The sequence below is a fragment of the Dendrobium catenatum genome, unplaced genomic scaffold (assembly GCF_001605985.2).
Source record: "Dendrobium catenatum unplaced genomic scaffold, ASM160598v2 original_scaffold_101648, whole genome shotgun sequence".
NCBI classification, from domain to species: Eukaryota; Viridiplantae; Streptophyta; class Magnoliopsida; order Asparagales; family Orchidaceae; genus Dendrobium; species Dendrobium catenatum.
In genome coordinates this window covers 56,202-80,621 of record NW_021420086.1, presented here as the reverse complement: position 1 = coordinate 80,621, position 24,420 = coordinate 56,202, and the positions used below count along the sequence as shown (strand labels likewise).

The following is a 24,420-nucleotide window of genomic DNA, read 5'->3' as shown; positions in this document are numbered from 1 at the left end:
ATAAAACGAAGCAAAGGTACATTACTATAAATGTTGAACTTTATTTATTTTAGTGATATTCATGTTTATTAAGTGAAGATGAGAATTACCCACTGAGTTTACTTAGTAAACTCAAACCATAAGTTTAAATGTTTCAGGTAAGTTCCTAAGAGAAATAATGGCTGAAAGAGAAGAACATGTTTACAGAAGACGAGGTGCAAATGACAACAGGTAAAATAGATTTTTTTGTGTTTAGTGGCTCTTCAGTATTTTGTAAAAGTTTTGATGATGAGTTATTTTATACTTTTGGAAATGTATTATCGTCCGACCTTTCGTAACCGCCTCGTTAGATCGAGCATCCGGGACGGGCGTGACACATACTTTCCAAACAAACTATGGCAAATTAGGAAGGAGAATAATTAAATTCTCTCTAAATTAAATCTAGATTGGATTCAAATTTGAAAACTTTCCTTGTTTAGAATTTGTAAATATAGAAAGTTTTTTAAATTCAAATTTGAATTTCAAAATATTCTAACTCGTTCCTTTATTGCTTAAGCCAATTTAGGGAGTCATTATGATGATTGAAATCAGCATAATGACTTCGGACAATGATGGCGCCGGCTGTCAAGGAGGGAGGGATTGGGGAGGAGTTGAATACTCTCCAAACAAACTATGAAAAATTAGGAGGGAGAATAATTAAAGTTTCTCTAAATTAAATCTAAATTGAATTCAAATTTGAAAACTTTCCTTATTTAGAATTTGTAAATATGAAAAGTTTTTGAAATTCAAATTTGAATTTCAAAATATTCTAACTCCTTCCTTTATTACTTGGGACAATGATGGGGCCGGCAGTCAAGGAGGGAGAGGGTGGGCTTGGCGTTGGTTTGGGTGGCCAAGGGCTAGGCCAGCGGATGGGGGTTTTGGGAGGGGAATTGGATTGGATCTAAGGGAGGTATGTTGGTTGCGGGATGATGGTGGAAGAATGAAAAGAAGCCGGTGGGTGATAACGAAGATAGAATAGAGAACGTAGAAGAATAACACGAGCCACAGACTCTTCCGGTGAATGGTTGGTATTGTGCTTGCCCACACGTTGGGCTCTCTCTTCCCTCTAGTGCATTCACAAGAAGAATAAGACAAAATAAAATTTCATTTAATCATTCATTCTCCTCTTACAATAGATGAGGCCTCTATATACATGCCTAAAATAAAAATAAAGAAAAGACTTAAATATCCCTTGGGCTACAACTCAAATAAACTTAAGTAAAAGGGTACAATCGGAACTAGCAAATAAATATAACATAATACATGAATGCATAAAAAATAAAGACTGTAAATTGTAGTCATCGATCTACGATTCCTATGCCGATAAATTTGTCGATAACGTCTGTCGATGTCCTCATCAATTTTAGTCTTCAAAATAATATTAAAAAGTTTAGTAAGCTAATGAATTGTTTGATCTCCAAAGCATTTTCAAACCTCTCTGGGTATATCATTAGGTCCTAATTTTTCATACTTTTCTTTAAAACATCAATTTTATTAATATGACGATAAAATAAAAAATCATTATTTTTATTTAAGATGGTAAGGTTACTAAAGTTGATTGCATTCTCACAATCTTCATTGAAAAACTTATCAAAATATTTCATCCATCTATGTTGATTATTCTCTTCCAAGGTTGAAAATTGCGCAATTGGGTATTGAGATATTTTTTGTTTTGTGAAGCGAGGCATAAGCTCAAAGGCCTTTTGAGGCGTAAGCCTCAAAATTAAAAAATTATGTAAAATGAAAATAAAAGTTAAAATTAAAAATTTTATATAATATTCAAATAAAATGTTTTATGATGACATATTAACTTCATATTGAACTATGAAGTAACAAATTGACATACATATGAAATAACAAATTGCATAAGATGTAAAGTGATGAGTGATAAATTGTGTGAAATATAATTGAAATCTAAATATTATAAGAGCAAAATAACATAAAATATATGAATCATATAAAAATATCATATAACATCAAGTTCAACTTTAAATTCATTGTTTCTTAGTTGCGTACTCATCAATATTTAATTTTTAAAGAAAATTGAAATAGTTGACAACAACTCAAAAATTATCTGCATTGTCACCACTAAGGGGTCTTTTTTTGAGTTGTCATAACAAATTAATCTCTCCTCTGTCTCATCGTGTGGAGTCCAATACCTCAGAATCCGCTTCCTTTTCATTTATTTTACTACACATTTTATCTTTCTCTTTCATAAAGATTTGTCATCAACATAAAAATAAGACCACAACAATAACAACATCAAGCCTTTATCCCACTATGTGGGGTTGGCTACATGAATCCTTTTTCTCCATTGTGCCCTATTAAGAGTTAAATTCTCATTTAAATTTAATATAGAAATGTCATTTCTAATATTTTCTAGACTATATTTTATAACCAAGTCTTTTTAGGTCTACCTCTTACCTTTCTTTAAATAGGCCAAATCTAATACATCTACTCTCCTAACAGGCTCATCAGAAGGCCGCAGTTTACATGACCAAACCATATAAGGCGGCTCTGTCTAATCTTATCTATCACTGGAGCTACTCCATCCTTTTCACGGATATGCTTGTTTCGTAACTTGTCTCTAAGAGTAAATTCACTCATCCACCTGAGCATCCTCATCTCAACAACACTTAACTTAATATATGCTTCTCTTTTAATGGCCAACATTCTATGCCATAAAGCATTGCAAATCTCACCAACATCTTATAAAAATTTCCTTTAAGTTTGAGTGGTACTTTTCTATCACATAACAAACACGAATCATTCCTCCACTTCAACCATCCAACTTGAATTCTACTAATAATATTTCACCATCACTTTGAAAAATAGACACAAGATATCTAAAACGAGTACACTTAGTAATGACTTGACCATTCAAAGTCACAAACCTCCCACTAGATCTATTACTACTAAAATTACACTCCAAATATTTGGTTTTAGATCCACTCAAACGAAAACCTTTAGACTCTAAGATTGACCTCCATAATTCGAGTTTACCTTCAACTCCCTTTATAGTCTTATCAACAAGAAGAATATCATCAGAAAAAAGCATACGCCAGGGTACATCCTCTTGCAAATGCCTAGTAAAAACATCCAATGTTTTATTTCAAGATGAGACTAATATTTCAAAAATTATTAGAGGAGATGGTGGTTTGTAGTTTTCAAGTGATCCCCGACAACAACTATGATGGTGGTGGCTATGAAGAAGACGTTGGGATGGAGGTTGAGGCAGTTTAGAGGAAGTTGCTGCGGCTTGGAGTGTAAGAACGCATATTTTTTTGAGGCTTTTATTTGGGATTTACGTTATAAAAATATAGTGAGGTGCACGCCTCACGCCAATGAGGTGAGGCGCATCTTAAGGCGGGCCTCAGCCAAGCTGAGATGCAAGCCTCATAACAAAGCTTGAGGCGTAAGCCTCGTGATGTTTTTCACTGCAATTGCGCTTAGGCGATCCTCACATTGCGCAATTATAAACCACACCCTTCTAAGAAAAATACTTTTTGATCTTCATCCATAATGCACTTCACTTGAATTAGGTCTTATCTCTTTGTTTGGCTAACTTATACATATATCTTTCATTCTCCTTAGTATCTAATCTATTACAAAAATTAAAATCTTTGCATCACATATTGTTGTATTGAATTCGCTTTGGACTCAGTCATAATATCTTTTCCAATTTTTCACCTTGTCATCATCATGAGGGAGATGGTGCCTCTTGGGATAATTTTCTTCTTTCGGCTTATCATCGAATGCAATTTGATCCCTAACATGTAGGGCTTCATGGCTTTGATAGTTGTCGAAAGTCCGTCTTTTTCTCCTGTAGTTCACCATTCTTCATGAGTTCTGGGCTCTGATATCAACTGATGTAGTACATCGATAGAAGAAAGGGATGCAAAAACACAAAAACTACAGAACCAAATAACAAACCCAAAAGAGCATAATATTCTTCATTCCCTTAGCATAAACTATGAGCTAATATATAAGCTCAACAAGGGCAGGAATGTCCTTTTGCAGGAAAAAGGCCAACCAGCCTAAAAAGGTCGACCTATAGTACTACTAACAGAAAAACAGAGTAACTTGGTAGTAGCAGGCAACTAAAGAAAACATAAATTATAAGGTAATAAATGGTATACTAGACTCTAAGCATATTATAATTAAGATGCTCTGCATAAGTGGGCATATACACAAACACAAATACTTAAATGTCCATATGTGCGCCATAATGCAAACTAAAATCAATGCTAAGGCGTGGAACTTGAAATTTTCTAACTCCTGTTGAAACCAGAAGGTCAGGGATATATGCTTTTAATGAATAGATTAAGATCATTATTGGAAATCTTGCTTTTTACCTACTTGTAAACCATAACTGCTATTGCACTTGTTCTGACCAGTTCAAACATCATTTCTTTTTCTTCTATACACACTTCAGAAATTGTAAATCCCGCTGAACAAATGACTTCTAATTGGACTGTACAATAGCTCCAAGTTTTTATTGCATACTGGAAGTTCATTAGGAGAAGAGCATGCAAACATGATGGAGATGATCCTATGACGTTTTTTTACAGCTGGGCTGCAAGGATTGGGAAGAGAGGCCCGTAGAAGGGGACATGGAACAGGTAGTAGGAGCTGGAGCGAGCTAATTGACACAAAAAGGTGGAGTAGTAGGTTTGCAACTAGGAAATGGAGGGAGCTAGAACCCTAGAAGATAGACACATAAAATGCACGGCAATTTATTGAGAGAAGACATCATGGCCGTTAAAACACCTGAGGGAGCCAGAGTTTTTGAGAAGTCACAGAAATCTAAAAAAAAAATTAGGATTTTCCTACAAATCAAATCTTACAGTATTTTCCAACCGTCTAAAAGTAAAATCAAAATTCAAAATTTGAAGTTATATAAACTAGAGCAACAACTTAGTTGAGTACTAAGACTTTGTTTGGGACGGCTTTCTTCCTGCTTCTTAAAATAATTTTTTAGCTTTTTTTAAAAAGCAGTCAGAAAGCCGTCCCAAACGAAAAGCCTAAATCTCATAAAATTTTATCTGATGATTGATCCTTATGCAAATGAGCACTGAGTTCGCTTATCCATAATGTGTTGCAAAATGTTCATAGATTTGACGTAATCAATTTGAAAGGGTTTGCACATATTTGAACTGTGAAATTCAACAACCATCCAAACCTAATAGTTAATTGCACCCTCTCTTGTGCTTCAAGTTTTGATTTTTTCTTTTGCTTCTTCCCACTATCAACAGGTGTGACTTACGTACCAGAGCAGCCATTGAAGATCTATGCTACTTCCAGCATCGCAACAGGAATTGCTTAAGCTACAGTATAATTTACGCATGATTTCTTTCTATCATTTGGCGTTGCTTGCTGAGGAAATGTAAAGATAGGTGCTTTGTAGCATAGGGATCCTCTGTAGCTACCAAGTTCTTTCAAACTTGATGACTGCTTGGTCTGTTCAGGCAATGTCTCTATACTGAATCACACCTGATTCCCTCAAGGATGACTGAACAGAATTTCCTAGGCTACAAGTTGTTCTGTAAGTCTTCTTCAGTTCTCGTCTGTTTAAGACTTACGTTTCGTTTGGAACAATTTTTTTACTGCTTTTTAAAGCAATTTTAATACAAAATTTTAATTTTGATACTAAAAAGCTGTTTTAAGAAGCCATAAGAAAGCTGTCCCAAATGAGAGCAAACACGCTGAGTTTTCCCTTATAATTTATATATATTCTATAATTCCATATTGTTAAAATACATCAGCAGCTGCACCTTTATCCCAATTTTTATTTGGGATTTTGGACTCTTTCATCATTGCATGTAAGCGAGGAGCTTGAGCTATAAGGATCCAGTATAGAAGACAAATCAATCAACTGTTGAATACAATTTAGATGTTTTTGTACCAATTTGAAACAATTAAAGTCTTGGGTTATGAAATGAACTATTTACTGCTGCTTGTTAATTCGTTCTGGCTGTAGTGACTAAGCTCTGCCTCTTAACATCTCACTTCATTTCATCAAAGTCTTTAATAAGTGAATCGATTAAAAATCTTCTAAAACAAAAAAATAATAATAATTAATTGCTATAATTAATTGGTCCACGGCTCAAATAAATTCAATAAATTCCAGCCTGTATATAATATAGTGGAAATAATTATTTTGCGCCAATTCACAATTGTGCCATTTTATATTTTTTTTTAATTTTTACCAAATGGAGATTTTTCAATGTTATTTCCTTGGAAATTAGCTGGTTCAAACTCAACTCTTTAACAAGCTCTAAGCTTAATTTACTAAGCTATAATTACAAGCTTGATCCGGAGCCAATATTCGAGCTCATATATTACATGAGCTCTAGCTTTCGAGGATTATACGAGTAATTGTGATTCCAAGTCCAAGTGTCCGGGTCGAGATATTAGTCAGCTGATGTAGATCACAACGGAATATTTCAAGCAGATAGGCAAAGGGAAGTGTGCGGTGTCCGAACGTGTCTAGATGTTAATTTGGTCACGTCATATCACCCAATGCAGCATTGGATGATGTGATGCGTCCGAATTCGAGGGTTAATTTTGAGGTGGTAAATACATTTTGGTAGTTTTGTAAGTAAAGCTCAAGGGTGCCTAGCCTGGAAATCCTTCATGAAAGCAACCAGCTTCTCCACTCCGGCAAGCGGCATTGCATTATATATCGAGGCCCGAACTCCGCCCACCGATAAATGCCCCTTGAGCTGAACCATCCCCTCCTTCGCAGCCTCTTCAATAAACTTCTTCTCAAGCTCCGACCTTTGCAAAGTGAAGGGCACATTCATCAAAGATCTCACGGATTTTTCAACATGGCTGACATAGAACTCACCACTCGCATCAATGGCGTCATATAGAACACCAGCCTTCTTCTCATTCTTCTTCTCCATCGCCACAAGCCCACCCTGATGTAGCAGATACTCAAAAACCAGAGAGCAGATGTAAATCGTAAAACAGGGCGGCGTGTTATAGAGCGAATCGGTGTCTGCATGTGCCTTGTAATCAAGCATCACGGGGGCGATCGGCTGCGCATGGCCAAGCAGAGCTCGGCGGATGATAACAATGGTGACGCCTGAAGGTCCAACGTTCTTCTGCGCGCCGGCGTAGATCACGCCGAACTTAGATATGTCTACAGGTTTCGAGCAGAAATTGGAGGACATGTCAGCAACGAGAATCGAGCTTTTGTTCATTGGATTCGGGTAATCCTTGAACTCAACCCCTTGGACGGTTTCGTTCCCACAAATATGAAGGTATTTAGCATCTAGGGTTTGTGGGATCTCATCAAAAGAACAAATCCGAGTATATTTCTCCGATTTCCCAGACCAAATAACGTTTGGCTTGCAGAACTTCTGGGCTTCTTTTGATGCCCTAACGCTCCAAGATCCGGTAACGATGTAATCGGCGGAGTCTTCGGGCATGCAGAGGTTGAGAGGGACGGCGGAGAATTGGGTGGTGGCGCCTCCTTGGAGGAAGAGAACGGCGAAGTCATCGGAAATGGAGAGGAGGCTTCGGAGATCAGACTCGGCTTTCTTGATGACAGCGTCGAACTCCTTGCCGCGGTGGCTTATCTCCATGATGCTCATGCCGGAGCCACGGTAGTTGTATAGCTCGGATTGGGCTTTCAGGAGGACAGATTCAGGGAGGGTAGCTGGGCCAGCGGCGAAGTTGTAGATGCCGCGGTCGAGGACAGCAGCGCAGGAGATGGAGAAGCGGCGGCGCCAGAAGGAGGAGGAATTGAAGTGGAGATACGTTAGGGAAGTCGAGGACAATGTGGCGGTGGCCATGAAAGGAGGAGAAGGAGAAGTGAGCGTCAGCACGACTGAAGATCTTCGGAGAGCGGAGGAACCAAAGGTGGCATAGAAGGGCCGTGTAAAGCAGGATTTACTAATATTGATAATTTGTTTTAAGTAATATATGTATACACAATTTTTGTTTGAAATTTATTTTTCAATTTAATTTTGATATATTTAAAACTGATTAGATTTGACACTTTTTTTAAAAAAATTTATTATGGTGGCTACCTCTATATGATCATTTAAATAATTTTGAATATTTTTAATATATTGCATTTATTTTATATTTTATATTATTTTTTCTCTATTTTTTTATCCAACTAAAGAGCCTATGATCATCTCCAATCGAACTACATACTATTATATGCCACCCGCAAATCATTACATTCGAACTTCAAATCTCACATAAAAAATCAATAGGTGAATAATGCAACACAAATATTGACGTTGTAGTATTTACTGACGCTAAAAAAAGCGATTACTTTCGCACTATGCTTAGCTTCGCAAGAAACACACGAAATAGAAGAGAGATGGTTACCTTCGCAAAGAAGTGCACAAAAAAAAAGAATTTCATTGGAGATGAACTATCGCATTTTAAAATTTTACGGCATTTTAGAGTGGAAAATGGAGTTTTTGGTTAGAGACTCCCTAAGTGGGGTAAGAAAATAAAAACTAAAATCCTGTTCCCATTTAATGCCAATTGGCAAAATTATCCTTTGATTTTTTGTTTTTTTTTCTAAAGGAAACGAGGTGCGACTGAATTTAAATTAAGAACATTATGATGTTAGTATTCCATGCTAGAATATTAGAGGTATAATATAAAAACATATGATATTTTAGCTTTATATAAAACATTCAATGATGAGATAATTTAATGATAAGAACATAGGAACATGTCCAATCACTTATAGTTAGTGAGAACTTTATATATTTTAGATCAGATTAGAGAATCAATTTGCTTATGATTCTATAATCAAGAGATACACATAAAACATTGACCTTCCAATCATTTAATTAAAAGAATATATGTATTATATATACCTTATATTAAAAAACATAAAGATAGATCTAAAAATGATTTTTTAATTAAATTTAAATAATAATTTAACTCTTAATAATATAAAATAAAAAAATCATGTAACTAACCTTAGGAGCTAGGAAAAAAGCTTGATATCTAGCTTATATTAAGAAAGTTTAATATAGATGAACCCTTATAAGAGGATAAGGACTTGATGCTATTGCTCTTGTCATTTTTGTATAAATAATAGTAATAAAATAACAATTGAGGTCATGTTTGGGGTGTTGCGTCCCGTCACCGGATGTCCGGACATCCAATCCGGCGACACCATATCAACCAAATACGCTGAGTCCCGGTGTACTTTGGTGACGTGACGACACCGAATTGGTATCCGGACACCGGACACAATAATTTGCCCATGTTTGATACCCCTCAAAATAATTTTCAATACATTAAATCTAGGTTGGCTTACGTGGGCATGCTAGTCTTATAATTTACTACTAAAAGTTTTAAATGATTAATACATCAATCATAGAAGAACAATGTCTGATTTGCCAAATAAAGTAATAATACCAATTTCTTTGCACTGGAGCAACATTCTTGTTTAGTTATTTGTCAGGATAACTGTTCAGATATAGAAATACAATAACGCTTCCCCTTCCTTAAACAATGGCTCCCCACAAGGGTAAATTATTAGGCCCGGTTACCGGACGTAGAAATACATATGAACACCAATAACATATTGACATGTAAAATGTACACGTGTCCGTAAAATTTTGTCAAGCGCGTCAAAAGCACAAGTAAAGCGCACCTAAACCGGAGTTAAAGAGCAGTCAAAGCACAGTCCACGTGGCAAGTTTTAATTGAATGTCCGTACCTAATAATTTCCCCCGCACAAGAGATACATCTATGCATTTATCTGTTCAAAATAGCCCTTCACTCATGTTTATATATATATGGGTGTAGCGACATATAAGATATGTAATATATAATTTATATGAGATTTAAAATAGAGTTTATATTTGAGATAATTGTATTTGGTTTAATAATTAAGGTTTTTTTTTTGGACCACTTTTTTATTGTTTTTTAAAACAAAATTTTAGTACAAAAATTAAAATTTTTTTGTCCAAAACGAAGCCTAAGATTTCATTTCAGACGGTTTTCTTACTGCTTCTTACACAACTTTCTAATACAAAAATTTGAAAATTTTTGTGCAAAAAAATAATTTTAAGAAGCAATAAGAAAGTCATCCCAAACGAAGCTTAAGATTTCATTTGAGTCATCTTTTTAAGACTTTGTTTGGGACGACTTTCTTACTGCTTCTTTAAGCAGTAAGAAAGCAGTCCCAAACAAAGCTTAAGTGAACCAAATAAACCTCATTTGCTTACCGTCTAAACCCTAATATCCTTTCTATAAAATGCTGGTCATGATAAATATATGAAATGTACACACTACACTGAGACAATTGGAAGGGCGAGGCGATGGATAGAGAGAGAGAGAGAGAGAGAGAGAGAGAGAGAGAGAGAGAGAGAGACAGCAGCGTTATCAGAATAAGAGAAGGGAAACATAAGCCAGCCCAAAAAAGAAAAAGAAAAAAAAAAGCATTCTCATAAGAAAGATGATATGCACCTCTAGAGAGCTGAAGCCACTTGTTGCCTCATCGGTGTGAGCGACCTTGCTAATGGCAGAGGAACATATGCTCGGACTCTCGTCCCATTCTCCATATATTCCTTACATAAAAATTAAAAAAGTAATAAGCTTAAGACAGATTTATAAATGGTTTCACTCAATGAACTTTTCATATAATCAGTCCTCGACCGATTAAATTCAAAAACAGTTAACAGCATATGGTGTTACTTAAGTTTCGTTTGGAACAGATTTCTTCATGTTTCTTAAAACAGTTTTCTAGTATAAAAATTAAAATTTTGTACTAGAAAGTCGCTTTAAAAAGCAGTAAAAAAGTCATCCCAAACAAAACTTAGTATTTCGTAAAACAGTTTTCTAGTTTCAGACTGTACACTCCAGTATAGCATAATAATGATATATGCATCTCAGTTTCTAGTCTCCTGTAAATATCATGGAACTCAAGAAATGTGTCTACGCCACTATTAATAGATCTGAAACAATAAGAGGAAACTGCTTATTTTAAAGAACTTTTGAGCTTAAGCTTTTATTGTTTCCTGGTCCCGTAGATGAAATTCCCCTCATCAAACCTAAATAGAGTTCTCTTACCACGATTAATTGCATGTTTGATTTGCTTTCTGCAATGGATAATGTGAAAGTATAGATCTGTACTAGAAGAGTTCACCTTACTGACTTCTACCAAAAGTATAGCTATTTTTCCAACACAAAAAGAAAGAAAGTACACTATCCAACAAGATTACATCAAAGTTATCTGTTAGAAGGTCCAACAGATGTGATGCAGAATAGATGTGGCAGTGGCACAAACACCTATAGAGCAAGCTTAATGGTAGAAGTCTTAAAATAAGAAGCAAAAGCTTGAGCCATAAATACACCACAATAGGTTGCAAATGTCTATGATTTGCCTATAGTTCACATTCAAAAAAACATATGTAGAACAAAAGACCACCATGCAATTCTGCTTCAAAGAAACATCACCTGTATGGTCTTTCTCAAACCCAGTAGAATTATGAGTACCATTGTTAAAGTAGATTTTGCAGAAAGAATGACTATGATGTAAATAAAAGGTCAAGTCCTTTCACAATTTGATAGCACAAACATAATTTGAAAATATAAGAAAGATAATAATGTACCTTTTAAAGCTGCAAACTTTTTAGCAAGCAAACAATTATATATTCACATTTCTTCTACTTGATGTAAAACCATGAAGAGTACAAAGCGAGAGGCCAAAAATAAAAAAAAAATAAAAATAAAGATAAAAGGAACTAATGCTCCAAAAGTTTGGCCGTATTCATTCCAAAAAACAGAAGCACTAAGCAAGATACATACTGTTTTCTCTACTATTCCAACATGATGAATAGTATTGAGGAGGTCACTCTTGCCATATGGAAGAAAAGCTTCCACTAGTACCATTGACTCCTGTTAAATAATATATAAGCATTAAATGGGAGACTTCAATGCAGAACAAATGCATGGATCAAAGTAACCTAATGTACCCTCAATTTTGCTTGAACTGCATCACAGAATTGCTCCAACCCATCACCAATGGTAGCTGATATGCAGAGGATTCCTTTCTTTTCTGCTTCGCGTTTTACTTTGCAAGGATCATCAGTCTTGTCAACCTTCAAAAAGAATAAAAAACCTACAATAATAGTGGTTCGATCATGCAGCTCGTAGTATCCAGGTCAGCAAAAGGATAGATTGCTCTATAAGTGAAGAGGCGGATTGCACTTCCGCAAATATACAAAAAGGCTGGTCAAAGCAGTAGTCTTATTGATGGACACAGCATATCGTAGAGAAACATTAAATTTTCATCTCAAAAAGATTTTTTTTTTGTATATTGTGCCTCGGTAAATTCACCAAAAGAACTGTAAAAACCTTTAATGAAGGATACCCTACTGCTCAAACATATAATAATTTTTCATCTGGAGGATGACAATTTCTGCTATTGTGCTACATCCACTGAATGAGTCATTTTTTATGGTACAAAAGTTACTTTCATTGAAGAGATGTAAATAGTGCCATTACTTTACCAATAATAGACATTTCAAGTGTTAATGAAATAAGAATAATAAATTTGATGTGTGGCAAAAAATAGAAAGATAAATTGAGAGAGATTTTTGTAAGACAAAACATCATAGTACAACTCATTGAAATTAAGACACAGATAAAAGTGATATAAGCATATATCATAAAGGTTAGAAGATGCAACAATAAGCTAGGTGGATAAACTTAATACTAAAATAGGGAGGGATCCATGTGTTGGTATTGACCTCCATATGTATCTCTCAACTGATTCGAGCAGACCCAACGAGAAAGATGGCCAACTGATGTGAAGTCGCATCAACTAGGCTTGAAACACCTTTATCACAACCAAAGTCAACTCAAATGTCGCCCATTAGCAAAATGAATCACGTTGATATGTTTGGAGTGTCAAAACGTCCAAGGAAAGCACCTCACACGACCAATTCGATCAATCTCAGCCAAAAAGTTGAACAACAGGCGTTAAGTCATGCAAATTCACTCAAATGTTGCCCTTTTGCATAATAGATTGCACAGACACGTCCGGAGCATATAAATCAACAAAGAAGCACCTCATGTGCTCAATTTGGTTAGATGTAAAGAAAACGTTGAATGGATGCGACGTAGAGCGAACATTATCCGTTTGCAAAATAAGCTATGTCAATACGTCAAGAGTATCAAAATTACCCAAAATGCACACACATATTGTGTAGGTTACTGCACGAATGCAAATCCAAAATTTGTTCGCCCGTTAGGTGACAAAATGAAATTCGTGATGTGCAAGGAACTAGAAATTCCACGAGAAGTCGATTCACATTTATATTATATTATATTATATTGTATTATTTATTATTATTATTATTTGATTAATTTATTTAAAAATCAATTAGAAATATCATATCACCAAATTCCTTCTCCTCATACACCATTCCATCGCTACTAGATGTTGTATCTTGTCGTTCAGCTATCAACAAAAAAATGCTAAACATAAAGCGCACAAACTCCTCATTCCCTTTGAATTCCTACTCACGTGCCCGCTCTTCGCATCTCCTCTTCATCTCATCCCAGCTCCTTTCAAGGCCAAGCTCGCCACTCCTCTCTCCCATTACCAAAAGAGTTTGAGAAAAGTGCTGAGATCATAAGGCAACATTGTCATGGATCGGTTTGTGTCATAGTTGAGGTGTTAAAGCTTTCCTCTAAGATAAAAGATCTTTAGATAAGTATTAAAAGTTTGATGCCTTGTAAAACAAATCTAAATATGAAACACAGACATAATCGTGCAATAAATAAAGAACAACATCATTATCAAAATTGTCATCCAACCATAGCTAAAGCTATAGAATTACATATTGTTGACACTTGAGTATCAAGCACTTGCTGAGATTGTAACACATCTTCAAAATTTACAAACTCATCTCACTTAATGTATTTTCTTTTCTTTTCTTTTCTTGTACTCTTTAAATTTATTCATGAAGATCTCTTTTTACATAACTGATGCTTTATACTAGTATTATTCTGAAAAAATTCAATGAAATTTACTAATTAAGGATCATTTCTTTGATCTTAACCAAATGGCCAAATGAACGTATTATTGGAATTCATTAAGCGAGATAAGTGAAGGAATTTCTTGACTTACTAAATTTTTTAATATTATTTTGAAGACTAAACATATGTCAGATGAGTGGAGAATGAGTGTGTTTATTCCTATTTTTTAAGAATAAAGATGATGCATAAGATTGTGCAAATTATAGAGGAATTAAGTTAATGTTATACTTTAAAACTATGGGAGAGAGTTATGGAGCATAGGTTACGACATGATACTAATGTTTCTCAAAATCAATTTGGATTCATGCCGGGTAAGTCTACTAAGGAAGCTATACATTTATTGAGAGGTTTAATAGAGACGTATAGACAGAATAAGGAGGATGTTTATAAGATACTTATTGATTTAGATAAAGCATATGATAAAGTTCCAAGAGAAGTGCTATGGAGAGTTCTAGAAAAGAAAGGGATTCATAATGCTTATATTCAAGTCATTAAGGATATGTATGCAAGAGTTGTTACTTGTGTTCAAACAAAGGTGGTTTGACCAAGTATTTTCTTACTTTTGTTGGATTACATCAAAGATCAGCCTTAAGCCCATATCTTTTTGCCTAATGGACGTTCTCACAAGACATTTGCAAGAGGTTGTACCATAGTGTATACTTTTTGCTAATGATATTCTTCTTTGTGATAAGACTAGAGAGGGAGTTGAAGGTAAACTTGAATTATGGAGGTCAACCTTAAAGTCTAAAGGTTATCGTTTGAATAGATCTAAAACTGAATATATGGAGTGTAATTTTAATAGTAATAGATATAGTGACTTGAATTATGGAGGTCAACCTTAGAGTCTAAAGATTTTCGTTTGAATAGATCTAAAACTGAATATATGGAGTGTAATTTTAATAGTAATAGATCTAGTGTGAGGATTGTGCTTTCAGCGATCAAGTCATTAATAAGAGTACACATTTTAGATATATTGGGTCTGTTGTTCAGAGTGATGGTGAAATAGATGAGGATATTTTTAGTAGAATTCAAGTTGGATGGTTGAAGTGGAGGTATGCATCGGGCTTGTCATGTAATAGAAAAGCCCCTCAAACTTGAGAAAAATTTCTATAAGATGGTAGTGAGACTTGCAATGCTTTATGGTGTAGAATGTTGGCCATTAAAAGAGAAGCATAATATTAAGTTAAGTGTTGCAGAGATAAGGATGCTCAAGTGGATGAGTGACTTTACTGTTGGAGATAGGATACAAAATGAGCATATAAGTAAAAAAGGTTGGAGTAGCTCCAGCGGAAGACAAGATTAGAAACCTCTATGTCTAACCTTTAAAATCTCGTTAAACCAAATAAATAAACCTTTGACTTTTTAAGAACTACTTACTTTTTTAACTCAAATATTCCATACGAAATTTGATATTAATCAACTTAATTTATTGGAGAGTTTTAGCACAAAGCAAGTGATCCATTTGAATAAACATACATATATATATATATATATATATATATATAATGCCCTCTCTTAAATAAGTGGTTTTGGATTCCATTTCTTCACTATATCATTATGTATAATATTTATTCAAGAATCAACCATTGATTGGAGATATTAATAGTTAACCATTTAAATTGATGAGCTAATAAATTCCTCTTTGATATTCATTCTCGATAATAGAAGGGCCTTTCCAATTAGGCTTGAATTTACCATCAATTCTTCGATGCAGAATGATTGGCCTACTCAACGTCAAGACCAATCCCCATATTGGAATGTTCGAGGGCACACCAATCGATCAAAGGATCTAAACATCATTGCTCAATAGATTTCAAGATTTTTTTCAGCTTGAAGTCTAACCTCATATAGTACGACAAGCACTTTCATTTGCAGGCTAGCATTTTAATCTTGAGCGAGATTATATAGTGAATAACTACTCGAAGTGATGTCAACTGAACCTCAAGTGATAATATTGCCTCATCTCTAAACACTAATGTGTATGGAGTCTATTTTCATTGACATCTTGTAGGACTATTTATTTTAGTATGATATGTCTATAACACTTTGGTCATTTTAGTATGACATTTATTTTATTTTTAGATTTAGATAGGATCATCTTGAGCAACTTTACTAATATTCTATCAAAGGCTTCAACCAAGCTACTTGCACTTGAATTGTACATGGATGAGTATTGCCAATTAATTTTATATTGATCAATGAATCTATATATTTTGATGCTTTTGAAAGTTGGGCTATTGTTTGGGATAACATCCAACGGGTTTGCTTCTTGTCTCAAGTAGGTCCCCTTGATAAGCCTATTTAAAGGAATTTTACGTAATAAATGAATACTTGGACAAAAACAATCATGATAAACCCAGATGAAATGTCAGGAACCTAACTATAATATTTTTAAAAATGTTAAGGGCCTCCTGATTGATGTGGAACCATAATGAAGAAAAAGGGTAGACGAAAAGTAGCATGGATAGGACTTGTGCAAAAGATCAAGTTAGAATAAGATTTTGTTTGGAAAAACTTTTACACTGCTATTGTGGTAAGAAAATCAGTTGGTAAAAAATAACATGTTTGGAAGGCAGCTTTTCACCATTATTTCAAATTTCTACCTTTAAAAGATATTTTTGGAAAAGCATTTTTAAAGCTACGGCTAAGAAAAACATTAAAAAACAAGAACATAAAAGCTTAAGCAGCCCCAAATAAAGCCTAAATTTCACATCTCAAACAATATTAACAAGAATGTATAGAAAAGAAACATTCACAAAACCAACCCCAAATAATTGGGATAAAACTAATGATAATAATTAAGATTATGATAGAATTTCTTCAAAAAAAAAAAAAAATCTGAATTCTCGAGAGAGCTTTGTTCTTTTATACCAGCATCTATTCTCAAATATTATAACCAGGAAAACACTTTTCTCAAACCATAGAGTTACCTTGTTCCACACCACCAGCTTTGGAATAGAAGCCACATCCAATTCTTGCAGAATCTTGTCCACTGCATCAGTTTGTTGTTGTGCTAAAGGATGACTGCAATAGGTTACTTTATAGTTTAATAAAATATCATACAGCATGTTAAGGATGGCAAAAAGAAGAGTAAAAAAAGAGGTCTGTCAAAATATTAGCACCTGATATCCACCACATGAACTAAAAGGGATGATTCAGAAATTTCCTCCAATGTAGCCCTGAATGCAGCAACCTGTATAATGACATCACTTTGACAAAGAGAATGAGAATCTTATTTTAGCCTTAATATTTCAATATTAAATAAGGTGCAACCTGCTTCTTATCAAGGGGAAGAGAACAGAGGATAAAACAAACAAGGGCTACCATATTTCAAAAATACAGATTGAGATAACCAAGTTCTAAAAGAAAAGGTCGGAACAGAAAATAGAGAATGAAATAGGTACTTGTATACATACATGTAGATGCATTGCTAAAACCAATGTAGAAATGAGTAGAAGACAATTGATTTTAATTATTCACTATATCTAGAGGTTTAAACAAAATCGGGGGAGATGACTAATGACTCTCCCCTAGACAACAAATAAATATTTTCCAAATAATAACGACCATAATGGAAAAACAATAACACAAGATCTAAATATTTGAATTCAAATCTTTATTACATCAAATGATGCACAAAGAAAATATTAGATTGGTGAGTTTGATAAATCTACACAAAGAAGGAAAGAAAATCATGGATCAATGAGCTAGATGAAGCAAATAATGGAAGCCCCCTAGATATCCATTGACAACCAGACAAGGGAATCCACGTAATCCAATAGCATCCAATACTCCCCTTTAAGTTAAATAGTATAGATCAAGCAAATCAACTTGAAGTTCAGGCTCTTGAATCTGCTATGTGAAAGAATTTTAGAAAATATCAGCTGTCTGAAGATTTGAGAGTGTATACGAGTAGGATAGTATTGTCATCAATTTTTTTCTGAATAAAATAAAAATTAATCTCTATAAGCTTGGCTTGATCATAAAACACCAGGTTCTTTGAAATGTTAATGGTAGCTTTATTATCACATAGTAATGTCATTGGACTATTGGATGATCTATTTAATTGTTGCAGCATTCTCTCCAACTATATCCAACACAGATCTCATGTGGTATAGCCCTGAATTCTACTTGAGCATCGCTTCATGCGACAACAGCTTATTTCTTGCTTCTTCACACAACAAAGATTCCCCAAAGATATGTGCAATATCTAGTAGTTGATCTCCAATTATAGAACTTGCCTAACATACATCAATGAACACTTTCACATCTCTGTTGAAAGTTTTGCCAAAAAATGTACTCCTTTGACCAGATTATTTTCAACAATCTAAGGATTCGAAAAACAAATACTATTTGCAGTTTTGTCGGATTATTCATTAATTTAGTGGCCATGCTATCTGGCAGTAAATATTTGATTTGATGTGTAATATAAATCAACTTTCAAACTAGCCCCTAGTATCTCCCTTTATCAGTACGAGGACTTTTATCCTTAGTCCCCATCTTAACATTTGAACCCATAGCTGTATCTATTGATTTACATCTCATCCTAATTTCTTTAAGGAGATTCATTCAGATAGAGAGATGTCATCTCTTGATTGGGCAAATTTCATTCAAAAAATGTTTTTTTTTAAGCTATCTCACAAATTCCTTTGCCAAAATTTTTTTTAAGTTGGTTATTTCTTCCCCATTATTTTCAATAATAATAATAATACCATCAACATAAATAATTAGAATGACAATCTAATAGGACATATATTTTATAAGCATAGTGGTAGGATTGGTGGAAGTTTGACAATGTGTTTGAAAATTTGGTATTTGAGTGGACAAACGATTCATGAGAAATATTGCAATTAACACATCTTTCCCTTAAAAATGTTTTGGAATAAGTGAGACAAGCATGATCAATAGAGATACTTCCACAGTTCCATCAAATATTTACTATTCTTTTGGCAACTTCATTTAGTTGTGGAGTGCAAACTCATGTTCACTGATGGGCAATCTCATTACTGAATAAGTAAAACCCAAAGGTAGAGTGATAGTACTCATACCCATTATCAATCCGAAGTACTTAGATTTTAGCTTGGAATTGGGTTTACACTCTTATTAAATTTTGAAAAAAGTTGCTAACTTCATATTTATATTTTATCAGGAATAACCATGTGATCTAGAGTAATCATCAATGAATGCAATGAATCATCTTGAGTTGATATTGTTGACCTAGATGGTCCACATATATCACTGCGGATCAAGATAGAAGGATGGGTTGATTTGTAGGTGTGATTAGTAAGTGTTGTGCATGCTTGGATAACTAACAAATTTCACATTGATAAGATCCAAAATTTTGTTTGAATAAGTTAGAAAACTATCTTTTTAGATACAATTTTTTTTGGATAAACAAAGAAATAATGTCATAACATAATGCTTAAAGTTGAACTGCACAAGGCTTCTTTCCATGATTGTCACTCGAGTTATTTTCTGAAGAGGTAGATACTAACAAACATCTAAGCACCAAAATCTTCTACCCTTAATCCAAGACCAGAAATTCACAAATGTTTTGGTGTTAATAACTCAATTAAGGTTCTTTGTAATTTTATTAATGGAAAGGTGTTTGCAATTAAATTTTAGAATATGAAGCATAGATTTAAGGATAATTTTCTTTAAAAGTATGACAGATCCATTGCCAACAACAATAGAAAGAGATCCATCTGCAATTATGATAGTGGGTTTTCCATACTATGATTTTTCACATGCTATGATTTATTCTCATGAAAAATCATAGTACTACCAATCACGTGAACAAAAGCCGCTAAGTCGAAAATCTATGACCTTGCTTTTCTAGATGAAACAATGACTGTCCAGAGAGTTACCTTTTAAACTACCGAAGTTGAGCTCACCACAGATTGATAATCTACATGGTTTGTTAAGACTTTGGTGGTTGCTAAAATAATTTTTTGAGAGAATTCAATTTGCTCTTTGTTGAATAAGCTTTTAGCAGATGATGTTGGAATCTAGGTGGTGTCGTATTGTCATGCATTACATGATTATGTGCTGTCCTTGATTTATTGTGTATCTCTCAAGATTTTCCATGAGTGCATCCAATCTTATGACTAATTGCATCACAACTAGTCATATTCCTGAGTCAAGCATCCCCATGGTTGAATTTGAGTCCTCAAGCAGCAATTATTGAGTTTTCATTGTCACAGTTTCAAGCATTGTTGGGAACTCTTAGACATGGCTTCACAAATACCAGGTAGAAGCTTCATGCTTAGGAGTATCACTTGAACATCATCTAAATTTAAACTGAGTAGGAACTTGTACATTCGTTTCTATTCTATTATCTCAATGTATAACAATCTTCTAGGCACCTCTATTATATTTCATCAAAAAGATGTCTAGTTGTTGTCAATAATAAATTAAAGAGCTAAAATATAACATGATAGTGCATTGCCTTGATGTAAATCATGAAATTGGTGGTCTGCGGATAAAGATAAACTCCAAGAAGAAATCAAGAATTATACTCAGTCATGAAATGTGACAAACGTGTGAAGTTTCATGAAAGCCTGCTAGTCCATGACGAAGTTTAGTCGCATCTTCTTAACACACACCATGCCTCTACATACACTGACAAAGGCCAAATAAAATTTTTCATAGAAGAATAAAATGAAAACATATTTCTTCTTATGAGAAAGATAAACGAGACACTTATCTTAGCCTTATCCAACCATCAAAAATCATTTGAAGAAGAAGGTGCTGTTTTTAGATATGATCTAAGAAGAACAAGTTGTCCACGAGGGGTTGCCAGCTCTCTATTTTGAAGTATGGTGATATGGAGAAGAACATCCAAAAACATGCACACATAAATTGTTCAGTCACTACAAGGTGAATAAGACAATATCAAATTTGTAAGATACGCTAACTAGCCGAGAATGAACTTGGATGCGACAAAGTTCCTAAAAATACGTATATTATGTTGCACCTAAAAGCCATAAATCAAGAAGCAAGGACGTGTAATCTGAAACAGCCATGGAAAAGCATCCCCATAGAGCTTCTAGGAGGATTTCCGTCAATCCAAAAGTCATAAATAGGTTGTGTTGGATAAATTTTTAAAGATGATTAACCACATAGTAGAAGGCAAGCAAACCATGAAGAGAGAAGAGGTCGCATGCCTCTTATTTGAGAATGTTTGGGTAAATTTTGGCTTGTTAAGCTCAATCATCTCGGATAAAAACTCTTGCTTCCTCAATTCTTTATGGAAAGCACTCAAGGCCAAGATGAATACAATTTTGAAAAGAATCATTACTTCCCATCAAAAAACGGACAACCAAACTAAGGTGGTGAAAAGGATTGTGGTACAACTATTGTGTAGAATGAATGCACGGTATCTAAAAATTTGGAATGAAAGTTTGTCACATATCCAATTCACTTTCAACAAGGTAACAAAAAGTTTAAGTTGAGTTCCATTCGAGGTGAGCCTAGGGTATGTACCTTAAAGTTCCTTTGACTTACTTATTAACAATAGCAATAATTAGTCACAAGAACTAAGATGAAAGCCTCGGGAGAACCTAAAGATTTTTGTAGAACGTCCAGATAATTTACTACAAGGTAAAGACCGCTCAAGAAGACCCAACATTATTAGTATGGAGGAAGTTTTAAGGAAGAGATCTTATGTAGCTCCACATTAGCAAGGAGAGATTGAAATATGGAGATGAAAAATTAAGCCCATTAGATATTTCCCATTCAAAATCTCGAAGAAGACTAGGGTTAATATCTACTAATTCCTAAAACATGTAATTAAAACATAGGATCAGCAAACAACCCAATAGATTACATGAAACTTGCAACTTCATTAAATGCAAGGAAATAAGACAATATGCATGTTATCATTCAGTTGATCATCAAAACTAAACATGTACTGAACAAGTAATCTCTATACTACATATGTATAGGTATCATACACAGTGCTATCATGACCAAGATTATTATTTTAAAATCATATATTGTGCAAGTTACTGTATCATATAAGAATGTCTAGGTAGTTGCATTCATCATATAAAACATCTTATATACATATTTATTAAGCAAGATAGAAATGTTAGCTAATTGCAAGCTCATAGGTGAATCGTAGCGCTGTGCTACAAGTTACTTGTTGCTTCTTGTAGGCAAGCTATCGTGCAATGCAAGCTTAGAGAGAAACTTTCTCTTTGTTAAGGGAACTTGAGTGGTTGTTGTGGTGAGGGGAAAGGGAGTGGGCTTGCTAAAAGAAGTGGAGAAGGCTTAGTTGGGTGTTTAGGATGTGAAGGGGAAGAGAGAGCTGGGTTCGGTTTTCTGTGGTATGAGAGAAGGAAAGGGTCGGAGACTTGGCTTGTGTACAATCGGGCTGAGGAAGTTCGGTTGGAAGTTGGCACAATGAAGGGGTCGAATGGGCTGAGCATGTGGAAGAGAGGGATTGGGTTCTGTGTTTGAGTTGGATCGGAAGGTCAGCAGAGGCTTTGAGGAAGCGGGATTGGGTTGTGAGGGTGATTGGGATACCGGGGTCGAAGGTCGCGGTCGGTTGCTAGAATAGGATTGGAGCAGGGAGCTTAACGTGGAAGAGTTCGGGAAGAGAGGAGATGAAGGTTGGGAGCGGCTCGGTTGGCTAGGAATCAGATAGTTGAGGAGGTGCAGTCGACCTGCGTGGAGTTGGATCAGGCCGACAGGGGGCGCTAGAGACGGAGGAAGGCCAAAAGGGAGTCGGGCTGGGTGGTCGAACAGTAGTGTGGATTTGGTCGGGTAAAGGGAGTTCGACATAGTGTGAGGGTTCGGGATCGAGTGAGAACTGGCTGATCGGAACTACTTGCAACACTGGTAGGATCGAGCGTCGAGTTGGCTATGATTTGGGAATTTTTCGTGCATAGAAGAAGAAATAGAACCAAGACTTTTGCCTTCGTTTTAATAGTGCGAACGAGAGAGCAGAGGAGCTGATAACGAGATTAGAGCGGAAATCACGCAGGAGCAGCATCAGCGTCGAATAACAGAGATAAATGACATACTTCTACCTTTTTTATTTTTATATTATTATTATTAAATATTTTATTATTATTATTATTATTATTATGACATGAATAATAAAAATTTCAAAAAAAATCATGCCTCGAAATTAGCATAGTTTTTCCCACATGAGGTTTCTATGCAATATTACAGTCGTTTTTATATGATTCGGACGTTCCAAGCGCAATAGCAAGTCTGCCTTGCGATCATACGTCGTTTGGGCGGTGTCACGCAACATTTTTTAGCGTAGACCGTAGATCGTCGATTTCAATCGTCTTCACCCAATTCAACTGTGAGAGGCTCCCTCTTATGTAATTTCGCCATTTTGATCGCAATGACCTAGTCCATTTGGCGATTGAAAGTCGTTTGAGCGCTTTAATGAGGTGTCATGCTGCTTGATCGTTGCTCGCGTCAAAGATTTTGGTCTTTCTTTGTGTTTCTTAGTGCATGCATCAACAATACTTCTATAGAATAATATAGTATGAACATATAAAAAACTATTTAAATAAAGCCCATGTTCTATAGAATAATATAGTAGAAACAAAACGAGTAGAGCTCAAACTTAGCAAATTATCCAAGTAGAGTCCTTGTTCAATAAAATAATATAATATGAACAATACGAAGATTATGGATAGGTTTTCTTTTTTAGTTTTTCTTGAGGTGATTGAAAGGTTTGTCTGTCGCATGTCATTTTGATTTCTGAAGGACGCAATAAAATTGATGATTTTTCATGTCACACAATTTTCTGCAGGTGCTCCTAATAGCTATACCTAATGTTTGCCACATCACCACCAAAAATTAGGAGATTCATATCAACTGGGAAGTCGTAGAACATACCAACATGGTAGGTAGCTTTTGTATGAACCCAACAGTATCTGTAAGAAGAAATTGTCTACCATTGCTCATCTGCACTTAATGTAGAAATATATCAGTTATTACCTGGAAAACTAATATAAGCATACCTGGAAAACTAATAAAAACATAGTCATAAAGTAGTTACCAGGAACATATAAATGTTCTTTATTTTCCAGGAAGAAATAGTTGCTCCTTCACTAAAGCATTTCACAAGAATAGTATCATTAAATTCTTTATAGACCCCAATAAGGTTTCGTTGGATTTTTTTACATGCCAAAAGAATCTAATAATTTTTAAGGGATCTTAGGTTTGAGTTTGTATATATACAGAACAGAACAAAGAAAAGGTGTCCCTAATGAATAAAGCTCATGCTATTGCGAAGTCTAGGCAGGGATATGTGCAGACTTACAAATGTGAATTCCATTCATTTATATCAGTCAAGAGTAGAAGTCATCTTTTCTAAAGATAATTCTATGATAT

The 24,420-nt window shown here is 34.7% G+C and overlaps 3 protein-coding genes across 6 annotated transcripts in view; 1 reads left to right on the top strand and 2 right to left on the bottom strand.

The window, feature by feature from the left end:
- The window catches only part of LOC110116197, a 59,086-nt gene extending 53,575 nt beyond the window's left edge, over nt 1–5,511 (top strand). For both annotated transcript variants that reach the window (XM_020849695.2, XM_028692006.1), the window contains one exon: nt 5,277–5,511. In XM_020849695.2, the coding sequence (XP_020705354.1) occupies nt 5,277–5,347 (71 nt within the window). In that variant the 3' untranslated portion in view covers nt 5,348–5,511. The remainder of the gene's footprint in view (nt 1–5,276) is intronic.
- Nucleotides 5,512–6,193: 682 nt separating this feature from the next.
- On the bottom strand, nt 6,194–7,992 carry LOC110116088 (phosphoserine aminotransferase 2, chloroplastic-like). The gene has a single exon (XM_020849550.2). The coding sequence runs from the start codon at nt 7,821–7,823 to the stop codon at nt 6,630–6,632; it is 1,194 nt and encodes a 397-aa protein (XP_020705209.2). The 5' UTR covers nt 7,824–7,992; the 3' UTR covers nt 6,194–6,629.
- A 1,422-nt stretch (nt 7,993–9,414) lies between these two features.
- Nucleotides 9,415–24,420, bottom strand: part of LOC110116174 (GTPase HflX) — a 29,008-nt gene continuing 14,002 nt past the window's right edge. Inside the window, exons 8-14 of one of the 3 annotated variants that reach the window (XM_020849660.2) lie at nt 23,923–23,991; nt 17,181–17,251; nt 16,989–17,082; nt 11,988–12,113; nt 11,821–11,910; nt 10,480–10,580; nt 9,415–9,769 (exon numbers count right to left, since the gene is read on the bottom strand). In XM_020849660.2, the coding sequence (XP_020705319.1) occupies nt 10,482–10,580; nt 11,821–11,910; nt 11,988–12,113; nt 16,989–17,082; nt 17,181–17,251; nt 23,923–23,991 (549 nt within the window). In that variant the 3' untranslated portion in view covers nt 9,415–9,769; nt 10,480–10,481. Of the gene's footprint in view, nt 9,770–10,234; nt 10,302–10,356; nt 10,581–11,820; nt 11,911–11,987; nt 12,114–16,988; nt 17,083–17,180; nt 17,252–23,922; nt 23,992–24,420 lie in introns of those variants that run through there. The other 2 variants (XM_020849668.2, XM_020849683.2) reach the window with 2 other exon arrangements.

Excerpts from the sequence above, each read along its gene's own strand:
- LOC110116088 (XM_020849550.2), bottom strand. The coding sequence starts at position 7,823 with ATGGCCACCGCCACATTGTCCTCGACTTCCCTAACGTATCTCCACTTC.